The 17,682-nt window shown below is 56.3% G+C and overlaps 1 protein-coding gene across 2 annotated transcripts; it reads right to left on the bottom strand.

Annotated features, from left to right (window-relative positions):
* Positions 1-114: 114 nt before the first annotated feature.
* On the bottom strand, positions 115-16,465 carry CBX6 (chromobox 6). Of its 2 annotated transcripts, none has more exons than XM_083809620.1 (5): positions 16,339-16,465; positions 16,158-16,201; positions 15,966-16,031; positions 15,746-15,812; positions 115-8,251 (listed from the first exon to the last, which is right to left on the bottom strand). In XM_083809620.1, exons 1-5 carry the CDS (start codon positions 16,405-16,407, stop codon positions 7,274-7,276), a joined length of 1,224 nt encoding a protein of 407 aa, XP_083665746.1. In that variant the 5' UTR covers positions 16,408-16,465; the 3' UTR covers positions 115-7,273. The 2 variants fall into 2 exon arrangements, with proteins under 2 accessions (XP_083665746.1, XP_083665747.1); XM_083809621.1 differs by having other exon boundaries at positions 115-8,197.
* Between the last annotated feature and the right edge of the window lie 1,217 nt (positions 16,466-17,682).

The following is a 17,682-nucleotide window of genomic DNA, read 5'->3' as shown; positions in this document are numbered from 1 at the left end:
CCAAACCACCCCCTTCCCCCATCGCAGCTCAGAACAGAGCAGACATTTCCAGTTGCCCCCATCCCACCTTCCCCCCAGACCCCCATCACAACCCCCCCAAGAACAACCACCACGTTTGGAATGTAACAATTTATTGGGGTTAATTTTTTTTTTCATTTTTTTTTTTTCTTTTTTTAACTCCCCATTTCTGGCATTGATACAATATTCAAGAGCAGCAGAAAGAACAAAATGTACAAGAATACAAGAGTAATTAGCACAACCCCCACCCCCAAAACCTGGAGCAAACCAGTTTTCTTTGCGGGAAGCGCCAGGGGAAGGGGCGATTCAATCGCCCCTCCAGCGGCTGTGCCTCCCACCCATCCACTCTAGACAGAGTTTAGCCAGCTGGGAACTGGATTAAAAACAAAACAAAACCAAAAAAAAAAAAAAAACCACAACAAAAAACAGAACAAAAGCAAACACTATTTAAAATGAAAATTGCAAGACAAAAAAAAATATATAGATATACAATTCATCCGTGCACAATTCTTAAATGCATTTTTTTTTCAAAATAAAAAAAAAATTACAAGATACATATTTAGGTTTGTTTTAAATTAAAAAAAAATGACCCCCTTCACTCAGTATGCCAAGTGAGGGGAAATGAAGAGACAGATGGGGTGCACCAGAACCACCAGCACTCTAGGAGTTAGTTCTGCCCTTCTCTAAGAGAAAGAGTAAGGCTCTGGTGCTGCCAAAACTCAAGCGCAGGCAGGATCTGAAGCACCCGAGTACCACAGAGCTCAGAGGGGCAACTTTTGCCTGCTTGGCGTTTGAAAGAGTTGCAGGAACCTGCAGGATTCGAGCCTAAGCTTGGCACTGGGGAAGGTGAAAGGAAGAAACAGATGAGGCAGGCCCCTGTCCTCCACCACCACCGGACAACTTTCTACCCAAAAGGGAAACAAACGAAAACAAAAAAGAAATCCCAAAGCAGAGAGAGAGTCCTCCGTTCTTGAGGAGCAAACAAGGCTTCATGGCAGGGGACAGGGGAAGAGGAGGGGAGGACAGCAAACCAAGCTAATGGGGGCAAGAAGGGGGCACAGGCATGACGACTTTGTCCTAACACAAGTCATCACGGAGATTTTTTATTTATTTATTTATTTATTTATTCCGTTTGAGAACTTGACCTAAGACCACGTCCTCCTCCGCAGCCAGCAGGCCTGGCTGCAGCGGGCTCGCCCCTTCGGCCACCTACCTGCTGAGGAGAACCCACCTGCCACGTCTCTGCCCGGGGGGCAGCCTCAGCCCCTGCACGCCAGGGCGAAGCCGGAGCCCCATGGAGCTCGGAACAAAGCCACGGGAGCCAGGGGCTCTGCTGGGAGCTGGCTCTTCAGGGGCTCGTCCCGACCGTGCCCCTTCTCTCCCCGCAAGATGTGTTTTTCGAGCTGCTCCCGAGGCTGGTGTCGCACTGCGTCCAGCTGCCCTTCCATCACTTCGTTTCCTCCGCGTGCCACATCAGAGCTCCTGCTCTGCGCTTTCCAATCCTCCATCCCCCTCGGAGGGGCAGGGTTTCGAGGCAAATCCCTCAGAGGGACCCTCACCCGGGGACAGCCCCGCAGAGGCTCCATTTCGCACCGCACAGAGGCAGGAAGGGACAGAAGAGCTGCCGGAGACAGCCTGGTCTCCCACGGGCAGACGGGGAACAGCACCTTTCACTGCTGGAAGGAGAAGTTTGAAGAGAAGAAGAAGAACCCGAAGCCCTGTGGCAGCTTTTTAAGCGCGGCAGCCAGGACGGAGGGCGCTTTGGACTCGCTGCACAGAGCGCGCGAGGAGTTGCCGGTGCCAAAGGTCCAGCACGGGGCAACGTCGAGAGGGGAGAAAAGTAGAGGATGGATGGGCAAAGAAGGGAGAGGGTGAGGATGGAGACAGACCAACGTCTCCTCCAGTCTATACCCCCAAAAAGAAACCCTACGTATTGCGCTTTGGGAAGGACCTTAGGAACCTTTTAAAATAAAACCAGTTATTTGCTCAAACCCGAAGCGCCACGATGCTTGCTGGAGTCGCCTAGGGAAGGAAGCACAGGCAGGGAGAGGGGGATTTCTGAATCAATACTCAGCCCCCGCCAGCCCCGTGCAAACACCACGGGATCCATGCTCCTGGCATCCTCAGCCGGATCGTGGCAGGGAGGCAGAGGCACAGGGTGGCAAAACCCCTGGGGAAAGGCAACAAACCACGAGGGAACCTCGAACCCAGGGGGAGCCCAAAGCCCGTCCTCCCCCCTCCAAAAAAAAATAAAACCAACCCTCAGAAAAATGCAGCCTGGGGAGCACGGGGTGGGACGGGGTGGGCTGCACACGGGGTGGCGGGGAGAAGGGGGTGGTGGCAGAGGGGAGGGGGCGTTTCTTTTATATTCATATATTTCTATATAAAAAAGTAAATAAGATCCCAGCTCTTGCACGATTATTGGGCGATCGAAAAATGCAGCAAAAGCAAGCGACATTGGAGTAAAAGGATGCGCCAGGCAAGGAGGAAAAAGGGCTTGTCAGAAGGTGGGGAAGGAGGCGAGGGGGAAAAACAAGCACTTAGCCAGACACGCGCTCCAGGTTTGTTACACCTCCCTGGGGAGAAAGATCTGCTCCCAAGCCGTCTCACTAATGCCACAGCCCAGACTGGGCAGAAGCTGGGGGGGGGACACTTGGGACAGCACCCCCAGCACACGGCAGAGCCCCGAGAAAGCTCTTCCTCTTCTGCCAGGAGGCCCCCAAAGAGGTGGTCACCTCCCGGCACCGGGAGCTGCCGAAACCTCCTCTACAAAGAGGGGCTGGGAAAGGGAGTGAAATCCCTAGGAAGACTCAGCTCGGAGACAGCTCCTACCTGGTAAAGAGCAGGATCGGGTTTCGTTATTTCATTATTATTATTTCATAAATCCCCCTGGGAACGTCGGTGAGGGGAGACGCGGAGAAACGCTCCTCCGAAAACAGAAATCGAGTCGTGGCTCACCGCAGCCGGGCCTGCTCACCACAGCCTATTTTCTCTGTTTTCCACCCCGAAAGGAGCTCGCATCTCATCGGCTTCGCGCCTCCCTAGTCCCGCTCTGCTCAGCGAGGAGGGAAGAGAGCACGAGACGGGAGGCTGCCGCTCCGAGCTGAAGGCTGCGGGAAGCACTGAGAGACCTCGGCGGGTAGGGAGGGAGGGAGAGAGAGAGAAGGGGAAGATCCCGAGAACAGCGGAGGCTGTGGGAGGCGTTGGGACGTCCGTCGCCTGCCGCCGCCGAGCCGAGGGCGCCGGAGAAGTCCATGCGAGGAGAACTGTCCTGGCATCCCCTGCCCGCCGCCTTCTGCTCAGACACCAACATCTGGCGGCTCCCACGCGCCAGATGAAGGCGCAGTGGACATCTCGGCTGGGGCACCTAGCGCCTGCCCACTTGGAGGAAGCGTTAGGGACGCTCTTCCCTCCCGCCCGCCGAGAGGCTGGAGGGGAAGATTGCAGCCCTGCTCGAGCAAAATCCCGTCGGGGCCCTCCTCTCTCCTCCCCGGAGCCTGGAGAAGAGGGCATGCCTCTCGGCAAAGACTTCTGAGCACACGAGGCAGCGCCTTCACCCGCCCCTGAAGGTCTGGCTGCAGCCAGAGAGGGGACGCCGCACGGCACGCGGCTGGGGCTCGGCTCTCCGTCCCGACGGGGTGAATCCTGCGTGAAAAATGGCACCGGGCAAAGCTCAGAGACCCTAAAAGGAGGGGAGGGCGAGCCTGCTTCCCGGGAGGTGAGCCCCCGCGGGCTTTAATCCCGCGTGGGCTCGGGGGAGGGAAAGGAGAAGAGACGGCGATTTGGCAGGAAAGGTACGCGCCCACCCCAAATCTAGCAGCTTGCTGTGCATGCAAAGTTAAGTCAACTGTTTCCGTGTCGCGGGCCTGGCCCGCGCTCGGGCAGAACGAGGGCCGGCCGCTGCTGAAGGCCGGGGAAAAACCATTTGGAGACTCCACCTTAGCTCACAGGAGAGGGACGGGAGGGAAGGGAACTCACTCCGACACTTGGGAGGCAAGGACGGGAAGGGTTTGCAGACAGGGTTCCTCCAACACGCAACTTGCCTTTTTCAGCTAGGAGGTCGCTGCTCAGTCCCAAGAATGCCTTTCCCTCCAGTTCAAGCAAGCCAAACACCATCCCAGACACACATGCTTCGATACTACAAAATACTCTTTTCTCTAAGGACCATCTAAAACCACTACAGTTTGTGCAATCACTGCATTTATTATTCATTTTTAAACTCGCTCTCTCGCGCTCTCTCTCGCTCTCTCTCTCCCTGTAGAAATTTTTTTTAAGCTTTTCTTTTTTTATGCAAAACTAATCATTTCACTTTTTCCACTCCATCATAAAATCTCCTCTAAAAACACAACAACAAGAGAACAAACATGGCACAGACACAGAGAATTATCTCCCTGTTTTTTTTTGTTTTTCTAGGGGTTACGGGGAAGGGAAGGGGATACTTTCAAATAAACTCCTCCCTCCACCCCATGCCCCTCCTAAGGGGCACGGAGAGATCTTTTCCTCCCATCTCCGTTACGGAGCATGGGCAAAAATATCGGAGGGGGAGCGTAACCCACGTGAATACGAAGGTCGGTTAGTCAGCCCCAAGCGGCTCGTCCACCCGAGGGAACTTTTGAGGCTGCTGCTGCCTTCGGGTTAGCAGACCTAACCCGAAAAGAGCACGGGATCTTTGTTTCAGATCCAGAGGTTCAGGGTTTGGTTCCCACCTGGTGACGCCCCCCCCCCGGGGGGAGACGCGTCACGCAAGCGGTCGAGCTGTGTCTGCAAGCCGGATCGTACTCCTCTCTTCCTCCACAGAGGGGATCTACCGCACGAGTTCCTCTGCCACAACAAGCCCTCCCCGTCTCCTCACCACAGGAAGAAGGTCCTCGCGGAGTATCCCTACAACGACCCCACTGTTTTGCTCTTCACAGACAGTCCCCTTGCTTGTCACTCTGGAGAAAGGCAAAAACCCTTCAGTTAAACGATTCCTGCCCCCCGCCCCCAAAGAACACCGTACAAGAGACACTGGGGAAAAGAATTCTGCCAAGCGAACACGTCTTGGCCAAAACACATCAAGAGTTTCCTATTAAAGTTCCCTTTTATCTCCCGCTTAAACGCTTCAGTTTGTTTGTTTTCAGAACCTCATTACCACAAAACGAAACACATCACCACGCGCACACCAAACAGCAACTGAACAACCTAAAGTGACTGGCCAGTTTGCATCCACCCCACAAAGAAGCTCCTCTTATCCTGCAGCCTCCAAATAGCAGAGTTTGTTGTTGTTGTTTAGAAGGGGAATAAGAGAGAGATCTCCTTGCTATTTCCCGAAGAGCTTCTCCCTAGAACTACAATCTTTGAAGCTGCAGTCGCATGGATAGGCTATGCTAAAATAAGGGATCCCCGGGTGTGCCAGGCACAGGAAAGATGCAAAAAGTAAAGACACAAAGAATACAGGCAGGTATTAATACAGACACGCACACGAGTCCAACGAGTTATAGGAAGCCTTAGCTCGGCGAATGGATCGGGGAAGTCTCTTTCTCCCTGCCCCTAAGCTTCAGCCGTGAATGCGACCGCATCCCCAAAGCGTCCACTGAGCTCTTAAAACGAGGAGAGGAAAAAGAAGGGGTGTGCCAAGGGGGGAGCTCCCGAGCATCCTCCCGCAGAAGGGAATTTCCTTTCCCCCACCCTTTTCCACCTCCGCACCACGTATGTAGAGGTAAAACCCCTCGGCCCCATCCCGGGGCCGGGGCTGAGAGGCGAGGCGCTCCCACGGGTCGGTCCGTCAGCACCTCCTCGCCTTGTCCCCACAGCCCAGCCACATGCAAGGAGGGGGAGAAGGGAGAGCAAAGGAGCGGCATCTCACCGTCACGCCTACGGCTGACACGGAGCCGAGCAAGCCAGAAGAGGCAGGAGAAGGGGAGAGCCTGGTCCGGACACGAACAAGGGTGGTCGGGGAAAGAGGGAGCTGTGCGGAAGAGAAGGGCCAGCTACGGGTCTTGCTTGCTCCTGCTTGCAAGGGACAAAGAGAAGGGATTTGTAGATCGACCCAGGGGTGCTCTGAGAGGAAGAGAACCAGCACGCGTGCTTCTGATGCGAGAGAGAGTTATTTCTTGTCAGCACCTTTGGTTGACAGTTGTACGGGCCCTTTCAGATCCCGAAATGACAGGGGGGAGCCCTCTTCCAGGCCGCTCTGGGCAGAGAAAGGAGAGGAAAGGAAGCGGGAAGAGCAAGCCGCCCACCTCGGCGTCCTCCCTTCCCTCTGAGGGAGCAGGGGGGAGCGGAAAGGTCGAGGGGAAGCTCAGGCAGGAGGCAGGAGGGCGGCCCTGTCAGCGCCTCTCCTCCCCGGCTGCGGGACGGACGCAAGGCCCAACTCCCGCTCCCACCACAGAAGGGCCGAGGGGGGGAGGACATTTCATGCCCTCTCCCCCAGGCAAGTGCAAGTGACGAACGCCAGGAGGAAGATCTGGCTGGAAGCAGACTCCTCTTCTCTCCCCTCTCCCCCCTGCAAGGCTGAGCAAGTCGGAAGATGCGGGAGGAGGAGGAGGGAGCAGGCCACCTGAAAGCGGCCGCACAACTGCCAAGGTAGCACCAATAGTTAGAGGGAAGGGGAAGCCAACGTGGGACGGTTTGCGGCGTGGGGCAGCCCCACGGCCCCAGCTTTGTCACCAGCACCTTCCAGGCACGGCGCTTCACCTCACGCCCCTCTCCTCCTTGCCCTGGGGCACCTGGAGCCACCACCGCAGCACAGGAGATGGCGGATCCAGGCCGCGGGCCAAGGAGGGCGAGGACGGTAGGATCGGCGGCGTGGCGAGGGGGAAATAGAGGAATGGAAGAGACTGCATGCACCTCGGGTGGGGGGGAAGGCTCAGGGGGTGGGGGCTCCAGTCCTCTTCCGTCCACCCCTCAAGGCTCCGGAGCTCCTCTGCAGTTTTTGTCGAAGATGAAAGGGGGAGGAGGGGGAAGAGCGGCTTCCCCACAGGCGCAGGCACACACTCAGCCCCAAAGGCTCCACCGCCGGTTGGACAACACCACACTCAAGGACAAACAACCACTCCCCAGCCCCACCACCGCCTCCTCCGCCTCCCGCTCCCCCCGCAGCGCAGCGCTCCAGCCTCCGGGCAGGAGGGGAGGAGGAGGAGGAGGAGGAAGGGCAGCCGTGAGGGACAAGGGACAGCGCAGGGGAGAAGGAGAGAACCAAGGACAGCCATTCACACCACGACTTCTCGCAGGTAGAGCTCCCCCCACGCCCCTGGAGCAGGGGGACCTGGCTCGCTCACTTGCTGCCGCCTCCCCCGCCGCCCGCCGCCGCCACCTTCTCGAAATCCTCCGCGTTGCAGAACTCCTTGATGGTGACCGTGAGGAGGTTGCTGGTGACATCCGTGACCACCACGTTAGAGCAAGGGGACATCTCGGGACGCCAGTCGCCAGCCTCCTGCTCCGGCTCGGAAGAAGAAAGGGACAAGGAGGGCGTCTGCCCCCCGCCGCAGCCTCCCGGGGGAGAACGCTTGCTGGTGGCAGCTGACTCGGGTGGGATCGAGAGGTCGAGGACCTCCGACTCGCGCCAGTCGGGGATGGCCGGGCTGAGGGTCTCGGGAAGCAGCTTGGGAGGGGAATCATCTGGGTCGGAGGAGGAGTGGGGGGCGGGCGACGGGCAGCCGGAGGAGCTGGAGCTGGGGGCATCGTACGGGGTGGAGCCCATCATGAGCCCGCAGGAGGCCGCCTGGGAACCTTCGGCCTCCCCTTTGCCCTCCAGGGAGGGGGCGGGCGCGGCGGACGGCTTGTTGTAGAGCGAGAAGCCGCCGAACTTCATGTGGCGGATCTGGGTGCGGAGGACGCTCTCGCTGAACTTTTTGCTCTTGCCGATGACGCGGTTTCGGGACGGGATCTTGGGCCGAGCCAGGGCCCCCCCGGTCCCGTTGGCCGGCTTGCCACCTTTGTCAATGACTTTGAGGTTGAGGATGATGCGGCTGCGCTTGGGCTCGCGGGGCTTCACCTTGCGGTTAATGATGCGGACGGTCTCCGAGAAGGGCGAGACGGGAGGACGGATGCCGGCCCCGCCGCCCACGCTCCCCCCGTTCTGGGGGTCCGGGCGAGGCAGGGGGCGCCGGGACATGCGGTGGCATCGCCGGATGTCTTTCTTGAGCCGGTGCACCGCGGCGCTGGAGTGGAGCTTGGGAGACGAGGTGCTAGAACCAGGCTTGACAGAAAAGTGTACATCCCCAATGTGGAGGGCCTCCGCTTGGGCCCGAGCCTGCGGTGGTGGGGAGAGAGAAAAAAAAAACAGGGTCAGAGAGGTAGCCCAAATGCAGCCACATCTCAAGCCAGGCGCCGAACAGCAATGCCACGTCACACACTAATGACAACCACACATCCACACCACCTCCCCTCGAACCCACCGGTGATCTGGGCCTGGAACCCCCCTGCCCCAAAAACGCAGCTCTGTCGGTGTGAGCTCCCACTTTCGGTGCCAGATTCCCAGTTCTGTCCCCAGCCTGCCACCGAGCGAGCGTCCCAAACTAAAATCCAGTCTCAAGAGAGGGGGCTGCACCCTGTCCTCTGGAAATAAGCAGGAGATGAGGGGGAGGCAGAGAGTACTACATCCAGTTTGCTTTTCCCCTCCCACAACGAGGCATATCTGCTCTTCCACTAAGCACGGTAGGTCTTGAGAAACAAAGATGGAGGTGGGCGAGGGTGGTCTGATGAAGTTGTCTTTGCCAAGCACAAGAAACGCGGGGACCCGAAGCTTAATTTTTAACTCGAGACCACAGGCAGGTTGCTGATCCCTGTTCTGCTGTGTGAACAAGGTCCGATGTTCAAAGCCAGAGATGAGGCGAGCTGGAGCTCGAGCGAAGTTTAACTGCATCTCCAAGGAAGACACTGCTTTGTCCTTTTGAACACCATACCTTTTTTAAAGCTGTTAATGAAACAGCAGGAGCAACGCTGGCTTAAATGCTTGGTGCCAGCCCTCCAAGAGCCAGGGCAGAGGAACAAGACTTCTAAGCTCTTCTGTCCCTTGGAGACAGTGCCCTGGTTCATGAATCAGAGACACAGGAGCAATTTCAACCCCATCCTCATCCCCCCTCAGTGGTGGCCACAGGCAGAAGCAACCCACAGGTTGATGGGGCGAGCCCCCTCTCCCTTCACCCGTCTAGCGAGCAGCTTTCCCCATCTCGTGGGCACAACCAGAACTGCAGTGCTACGAGACAGCTGCTTTTCTTCCCCAACTTTCCTCTCCGGTTGCCCCCTCACGCAAGCCAAGATCGGGATGGCCGCCTGCCAGCTAAGAGCTTAAGCACTCCCAACACCATCTCCTTTGTCGCCCTGCAGGCTGTGCCTCCTACCGAAGAAACGCCTGGGGAAAAAAATGTTCTTGTAAAGGCAGCAATCTAACAGATCTAAGCAAGGGGCCCAGGCCTGCTCTTGCACAATGAGCTCAGAGCCCTGGGCCCGCGTCCCCAGAGAGCTCTGCTGTCACCCTGTGCCCCTCGCCTCCCACCGAGGTCCCAGCAAGAACCACAGACCTTGAACGAGCAGGGAGCGGGGACGTGAAGACATTTTGTCCCTCCCCGGCTAATGCTGGGTCGTTCCCTGCATTCTCCTTACATCCTGGCTGTAAAAGGACTGCAGGGATGAGGCCTCCTTCCCCTGCCGTATGCATGCAGACTGAAGGTTCGCCCGCACCGGGGATTCAGCCTCACGCATCACTCCACGCCCAAAACAGTTCAGAAAATGGACAGACATGGTTCTGTCTCAGGCATCCAACAGGCTGGAGCATAGCAGCAGCTCTGGATGAATTCCCTCAACTCTCCGTGCTCTTACCCCAGCCATCCATGACGTGGAGACCCCTTCAGAAGGGCACAGGCACAGACAGACGCACACTTAGGGCTGTCCTCGCTCCTCCTCTTCACAGGTCCCTCTGAAGCAGATGGCGGACACCGGGACAAAAAGCTGCAGTTTGCTTTCCCACGTTACATACCAGCACGGGCTGGATCAGGAACTTTATTCTTCCTTCCCCAAAAGCAGACAGCCCTTCCAGCACTGCTGCTCTTATGCTTTGGGCTTCTCGCCAGTTTACCACCGTTTAGTGGATAGCAAAGTGCGACACAACGTCCTGTTCCAAAACACGGGACTGGGAAGCCAGGCAAGCAGACACAGACATCCTTCAGGGCCTCTCCTGCTGCATGTCTTCTAGATGAACTCGCTGGCAACAACCACGCCTCGCACCGAGGGGCTCTGCCCGCCCCATGCCCCGCAGAGCCAACTCTGAGTGTGGCTGGCTCACAAGGCTGCCTCCCATTACCCACCTGAGAAAGCAGCACGCCTTATTCCCCCACCACCCCCTGGTTTAGAGGAAGCCATCGCAAACACCCACGGATGCCTTCTACACCCCAAATTTCTCGGTGAAGTTTCCCATCAACCACGGGAAAAGAGAAACGGTAATGCTGGGAGCGTCGCTGCTTGGCCACTTCCAAAGTCCTGCTGCTGTCATGTTTTCTGTCTGTGCACATCAATCAGCTCCTGTCCTGTCTTGACAGACAGCTGGCTTTGCTTTGTGCTTACGGAGCAGCTAGCACCCAGCACTGCTCCGTGCCTAGGACTCTCCCAGCGTGCCACGACAACTAGGTCTCCTGCATTTACTCTGTGTCTGCGTTTCCAGTTACTTCTGGGGCACTTCTTCATAACTCATGTTTCAGCTCTCTGCATTCATTAAATTCCAGTTTTGGTGCTCTCCACGCAGACTACATGAACTGTTGACCTCCTTGGCCAAACTGTTAAGAGACAGGGTAAGCAGGGAGCTCCCCAGGTGCTACGCTGCTGTTCCCAGTGCCTAGCTTCGACGCCAGTTCCAAAGAACAATATGCAAATCTGCGGGTTACCTTGAGCTTGTTTCTCCAGGTAACGTTTCAAGAAAAATAGTATCGGATGCCCTATCTAAGACCAGCCCCCTCAGCCCCCTCTCACTTGCGAAGCTCCATATTCCTACCGCAGGATCAGGTTTATTCAGGCATCAACTACACGAACTCCGGTCCCTTCCCTGCAGAGCACAGGGCATTTTCTGGGCTCGGTCATTTCCTTCTCTTGCTTCCAACTTCAAGCAACGTGCACCTGCCGTTTCCAGGAGACTCAGCGTTCAGGTTTAGCTGCTGGAAACGCACCTCTCCCTGTTACAGGTGCGTTACTCTATCACGCTCAAGAGCTGTACGAACACCAAGCCTTTGAAAACAAACCTGTTCCATCCTCTCAGACGCGTCACCGGGCTGTTACTCAACCGAGAACTTTTCCAAATGGGAACTACCTCGCTGGGTTTGGCTGCGTTCACCCGCAGGATTTGCTCACCGCTGAAGAAGTACTCAGCACGTACATGAAGTAATTCGCTCCCTGCTTACAGCTCAGCCTACATCAGGAGGCAGCTTCTGGAGGCTTGCTGCAGTGCTCTGTCACGAGAGCGAGGCAATTGCTAGGATCGCTTCCCTTCCCCCCGCTTCCCTTTTGGGATATGTATCACCTTTATTTAGCTTGTACAGCTCTTTCCCATTGCCTCTGGGAACTAGTATTATCTCCCTTGTTCCCTACTATTTCTGAATAAATGTCCCTCGAGGCCCAGCGAGCATATTTGTTCATTCATCCCCTTAACGCACTGAGGCGCACAAGCACGTACACTGACACGTGCTCGGTGAAGGCTTGCTTACCTGACTCGTATCAAAACCTTCGCAAGGTCTTTTTTTGTTTTCCTTCCAGATTGCAAGGCAACAGATTTCTCGTTAATTATTTCAAAATCGAGTGATCTCCCGTAGCACTGCTGCACCGTAGTAGCGCTGCTCTCTCGCACGTTACTGGTTCTGCCTCGTCTTTTATTCTCCACCTGCATTCCCACAGTCCTTGTTCCAAACGGCACTTGCAAGAGCTCTTCTTTCCCCTTTCTGGCTGCCATTCTGCCTTTTTATTGCCCTTTTTCTTCTGCAGCCTTCCAAGCGACAAGGCAACAGCAAGCCAGTTCATAGCATAGTTCTCCCAAGCAACACTGCCATAAACTAAAGTTTCCCTACTGGATGGGGAACAAAATGCTACAAAGGGGAACAGGCTGTTTTCAAACCGCTCGGGGATAATTTACGAACAGGGAAGAGATCAAAAGAAACCCAGCTCCAACTTCAGAGTTCAAGGAAGGGCGAAGTGACAGAACAACATGCTGCTCTGCCCCTTCTTCCCCCCTCTCCCCCACCCCGCCTCTCCTTTACTCTGCTCTCAGTTGCTTCTCTCTCCCTATTAACCTTCTCCAGCCTTTTTCCCTCAGTGTATTTACAGCCACCCCGAAGAGGAGTCTTTGCTAGCCACCCACTGAGCTTGGAGACCGGGCTCTGTCTCTTAATAGCACGCGCTAGACTTTATTAGATTAGTTGGTGAGTTTTGCATTCCTCACAGCGGAGTGCCGAGGGAAAAGCAAAATATAAAGAGCAAACGAAGCAGGGGAGAAGAGGAAGATTACCACAGCGTGCACGATCGGTTAATGTCTCTTTCTAACCTTGCACAAGCAGCCACTCCACCCTCAAGCTGAAGGACCTGTCCTCAAGGAAGACTTCTGGCAGACACCAAAGCAGGAGGGTAAGAGCCTTACGCGCCGCGCTGCCCGTTCCAGACCGAGGGCTCTGCTTCCCAGGCACAAAGCTTGCAGCATACCAGGAGCCTCCCAAGAATTACAGCCTCCCGCCAAGCTTGATCTCAGCTGTGGGAAAGTTTGCCCCTAGTACGCGGAGGATAAAGACCCATTTCCTGCCCAAAAACTCCGCCGTTGGAATTTGCAGGGGTCCCTTACGGGGCCGGCCATCTTGGTGGCGGCATCGCAGAGCCCGGCCCGTGGTTTCCCTTTGCAGTCTGGTCGAAAGGGCAAGCGTTGCGCAGCTCTCTGCAACGGGAGCCTGGCTCACAAAGGCAGCAGGTGGCTGAAGATGCAGCTTTTCAAAGCTTTTCCCAAGGCGTGGGCCTCTAACCTGCTGGAATGCTTTCTGCAAATCCCCCCGGGTGCCTATCTGCAGCTTTTGACAACTAATCCCTGGATAAACCTATCCCCACCTGCAACCTAAAACATCCACACAGGCCAGGGGACAATGGTATATCGGAGCACGTATTTCCACGCCTTCCTGGTGGCTCAAAAGACCAAGTTCAAGCACTGACATACGTGGAAGATCCTAGCAAGCCACTGAGTCGAGGGCAGACCAGTCAACCAACGCAGTCCTAGGCCAGGCTCCTACTTAAACGTCACTCCGCCCAGGCCTAATCTGTTCAGCCAGCAGATCAAAAAGAATATTGTTCTAACTGCCAACTCCAAAGACTCCCTCTGGGAAGCGAGAGTCAAATTTCTTCCCCTGCTTCCGAAATTCTCACTGGCAAGAGATCCTGCAGCCGAGAACCAAAAAGGTCGCTAGCGATGCACGAGGCAGAGGCGAGTCCCGCTCGTCCCGCGGCAGCGCCAGCCCTGCGGCGTTATCAGAGGCCACGCCTGCGTCTTCAGCAGGTCAGAAGATTTGACTGAGCCGCACGGGGAGCAAACAGGACTGGCTGACTAGCGTGCCGGTCCCAGCCGCTTCTCTAGCTGCACAAGGTTTGCCTGAACAGAGCTCGAACAAGTTCAGGTGGAGCTGGCTGAGACGCGGTTACTTCTCGCTGCCTGGCCTGGGGTGTTATTTTTTAAGGCAGGATCAGAAGTTGAAGAAAACGGCAAGTCGGAGCACCGGCAGTTTCACCGGCTCTGTCTCTCCAAGCTGCAAACGAAGCGAGAGCGACGGGACTCTGCCCTGCCCTGCACGACTGGGCACCAGCCTTCAGGAGAGCACGTCCTCCCCCTCATCTCGTCCCACCTTCTCCAAAGTACCATGCCAGTTACACAAACCTACGGGTTTTCGGTAACATTTGAGAAGCTGGCAGAAGGAAGATGTGCCACGGAAACGTGTCAGGGACGTGATTCAAAGGATGCTGTTGAATAATTCAGGTTCCAAGTTTGGGAGGTTTTAAAGAGCAAGGGGAGAAGAGGAGGAATGAGTGGGTTTTGTTGTTTTCTTTTTCCTTGCTTTTTTTTTTTTGTGGTTGTTTTTTTGTTTGTTTGTTTGAATGAGAGCAAAAAATTGGCAATGGATTTTGCCGTAACACATTCAGAATCAAAAGAAAAGAAACTGATTATACCTGGTAAAGTCAAAAGCACAGAATAAACAAAGAAGAAATACACTCTTCTACTGCTGAACAATGCCAGGTGTTACAAATACCAGAATTTTTTAATTCAAGCAGAGAACTATTTTAAGCCGGTGGTTTCCCTTTAAGCTTTCCTCTGCATTGTTGGAACCCTAAACACTAGGGTTTCATTTAATGCGTGACTGCCAGAAAGAGAAAAACCAACTAGTCCAGTTTCCCCGTACAAAGATTAAGAGGTGGTACCGATCGGTTACGTTTGTAGTTTCTGTATCTGCAGACTGAAAAACTTAGCAGCAGGAGAGGAAAACGACAGAGAAGGAGGATAGATCTACCATCTGGACTTTCGGAGGATTACCACTGTCCCCTGGGTTTTACTCAGGGCATCAGGATACGCCCATTCCTGCATTTCTCCTACGTTATGCGCTCTCAAAGCACAGGAGAGGTGACACCCTACCCCTCATCGCTCTTTCCACTGCTCATTCAGTTAAAGTGCTACACGAACTTGAGTAAAGCTGCTGCTGCTGCCAGCAAGAGGAGAGCATTAACCTGTTTCACAGATGGGGAAACATGCACAAAGGCTAAATGACTTGCTCGAAGCCACAGACTGACTCGGTGATGGAGACACCTTACTACACGGTCCACTCCGGCTGTCCCAGGGCTTCGTACTGGATCAAAACCAGGGAAGCTCCAAATTCCCTTACGTGCCTTAACCATACAAAGGTGCATTGTGTTTCTACGTTCATCTGAAGTCCGTGATCAAGGTAGTTGGGGGAGGTTGGAGGGGGGGGAGAAGGAAGGAAAGCAAGGAGTTCTGTCTTTGGACAAATAAATCCACAAAGCTCGCATAGATGTCACACAGCTATCAGGCTTCTGAATTAAAAAAAAAATAAGTAAAAAAAATAAGGGGAGAGCTGCACTAGGACTCCCTTCGTCATTCTTCTCTGCAAGAAGGCAGAGATGCTACGACGATACCTTCTTGCAAAGGCGCAGGGTCTGACAGAGAGCAATTGCAAGCTCCAGCTGCTATCCTACACAGAGCAGAAACATTCCCCCCCCCCCCCCCCCAAAAAAAAAACAAAAAAACAAAACCAGCCTGCAGCTTACGGATCAAACCACGCGACTCCCGCGGAGCACCTACACGCCAAAACGCGGTCAGAAGAGCGCGAGCAGCAAGCAGCAGGACTCCAGCCACGGCCGCCCAGCCGCTCGGCGCGCTGCGAAGTCGCAGGGCACGGGCTGGAGGCTGCTGAAGGCAGGGGGGGAGAGCGGGGCAGGCTCGCTCGCTACTGCGACAGCAGCAGAAGGCCGTGAAAGGGGGGGAGAGGATTCCGGAGCAGGGACCGCAGCCTCGCCACGCACAGCCGCGCGTGTGCGAGCGTCCTGCTGGGGCACCCGCCAGGCACGCACCCGCTGGGCTCCTGCCTCCCTACCCCCTGCCGCGGGCGGCCGGCCCCGCGTCCCCCCCCCGAGCGGGGCGCGCGGAAGCGCGGTCCTTCCAAGGGCACGGCTCCGCGAGGGGTCTCGAGGCGGCGGGCTAGGCCTGAGTTATTTAAATGAGAGTTACCTTCAGGAGAAAAGTTTTGGGCTTCGGTCCTCTCTTCTTGGGCCCGTACAGCTCCCGTTCCCGTTCCCTTTGGGGAGCCGAAGCGGTGGAGAAGTTAGAACGGGTCCCAGCGGGGGGAAGCGCGGGGGCGACGGCCGCGGCCGCCCCCCTTCCTCCCCGCTCGCCCCCGGCCCTGCGGCACCCCACAGCCGGGCACCCCGCGGGGCCTGGCCCTACTCACTTCTGCTCGAAGGCGGCGATGAGGCGCGAGTCCAGGATGTTCTCCTCGGGCTCCCAGGTGCTGTACCTGCCGGGGCGGGCGGCGAGACAGGGGCAAGGGGTGAGCCCCCAGGACCCCCCCCCCCCACACACCCCATACACCCCCCCACGCACCCCACGCACCCCCCCGGGGGGCGCTGCCCCCCGCACTCACTTGATGGCCCAGCCCTTCCATTTCACCAGGTACTCGATGCGCCCCTGAAAAACACGGGGGGGGGGGGAATAAAAATAAAAAGGGGGGGGGATAAAGGATGGTGAGAGCGGGTCGGGGGAAGGACCCGAGGCAGGCGGCGCCCCCCTCCCTCCCTCCCCCCTCCCGCCCGGCGGCCCCGCACCTTTCGGATGCGCCGCTTGATGATGGACTCGGCGGCGAAGACGCGCTCCCCCACTGCAGACAGCTCCATCTTGGGCTCCTCGGCGGCGGCGCCCACAGCCCATAATAATCCCGCCCGCCCGCCTCCCCCCCGCGCCGCCCCGCCCCGCGCCGCTACGACCGCCTCTAACGCCCCCCCCCCACCCCAAGCGGGTACGCGCACGCCCGCGCGCCCCCTCCCGCCGCGGCCGCGCGTGACCCCCCCCCCCCAAAAAAATTTTAGTGGGGGGGGGTTAAAGGGGTCGAGTGTGTGGGGTTGGTCCGAAAAATAAATAATTAAAAATGCATAAAGATCAAAAAAAAAAAAACCCACAAAAATAAATCAAAAAATTAAAAAAAAAATGGGAGTAAAAAGTAAAAAACACCTCGTTTTCCTTCTTTTCACGCCATCTTTTCCGTGCCGTGAGGCGCCGCAAGGGAAACAGGCCCCAAAATCTTAATAATAATGGTAATAAAAGGCAAATGGTTGGGTGCGGGGGGAATTCCCCGCCTCGAGTGCTCCCCTAAGAGCACCCTCGATCTGCAGGAATGACATCTTGCAGGTGGTAACGGGGCAGGAGGGGGGGAACTAAACCCCGATAAATCCCAACAAACCCCAATGAACCCCCAAAACCCAACAACGCCCCCAGAAAAACAGCGAACCCCAACCAACCCCAAGTGGCCGCCTGTGACACAAAATGGCGGCCGGGCCGGGGGCCCCCCGCCGCACCACGTTTGTGCTCAGCCCTCATCCTGCCTGCGCTGTGACGCGTCTGGAAAAGAGCAAGTGGCCGGTGCCCGCCGTGTTTTGGTGTTTTTAATTGCGTTGATTAACGCTGTCTGTAAAAACGAGTGCTTCAGGCTCCCCATCCAGGAGCCCCCAGCAAATGGGGGGCTCCCTGGGGCCTGCTCCTCACCCCTCGTGACAGGACAGAGCCCAGGCTCGCTGCACAGCCCCAGAGCTCGAACAAGTCTTGCCCCGGCCCACACTTGCTCTTTTTTGGCCTCTTGCAGCAAAACCAGCGGCTGAAGAGCCGCATCCCCAGGTATTTCCTTTGTTTCGTTCACATTTCCAGTAAAACTCTCAGACAGGGGAGATGGCGGTCCCGGAGCAGCCGCTGGTCCCCACAGGAAAGTTGTGGGGAAGCAACAAGATGTGCGGGTGCAACGAGGCCTTCCTCCCCAGAACCACTGGCACACAGCCTTTGAGCACAGGGGGAGAACAGGAGGTATGAGAACATTTCTACTTTATCCATGCCACTCGATAACGAGAAGCTCACCTGCTCCAAGCCCCCAGGCCTGTGATTTTGCAGACTTGGGTTGGCAT

The sequence above is a fragment of the Anser anser genome (genome assembly GCF_964211835.1).
Source record: "Anser anser genome assembly, chromosome: 1".
Classification (NCBI taxonomy): domain Eukaryota; kingdom Metazoa; phylum Chordata; class Aves; order Anseriformes; family Anatidae; genus Anser; species Anser anser.
Note: the sequence above shows the minus strand (reverse complement) of the source record. Positions and strands in the feature narration are given on the sequence as shown.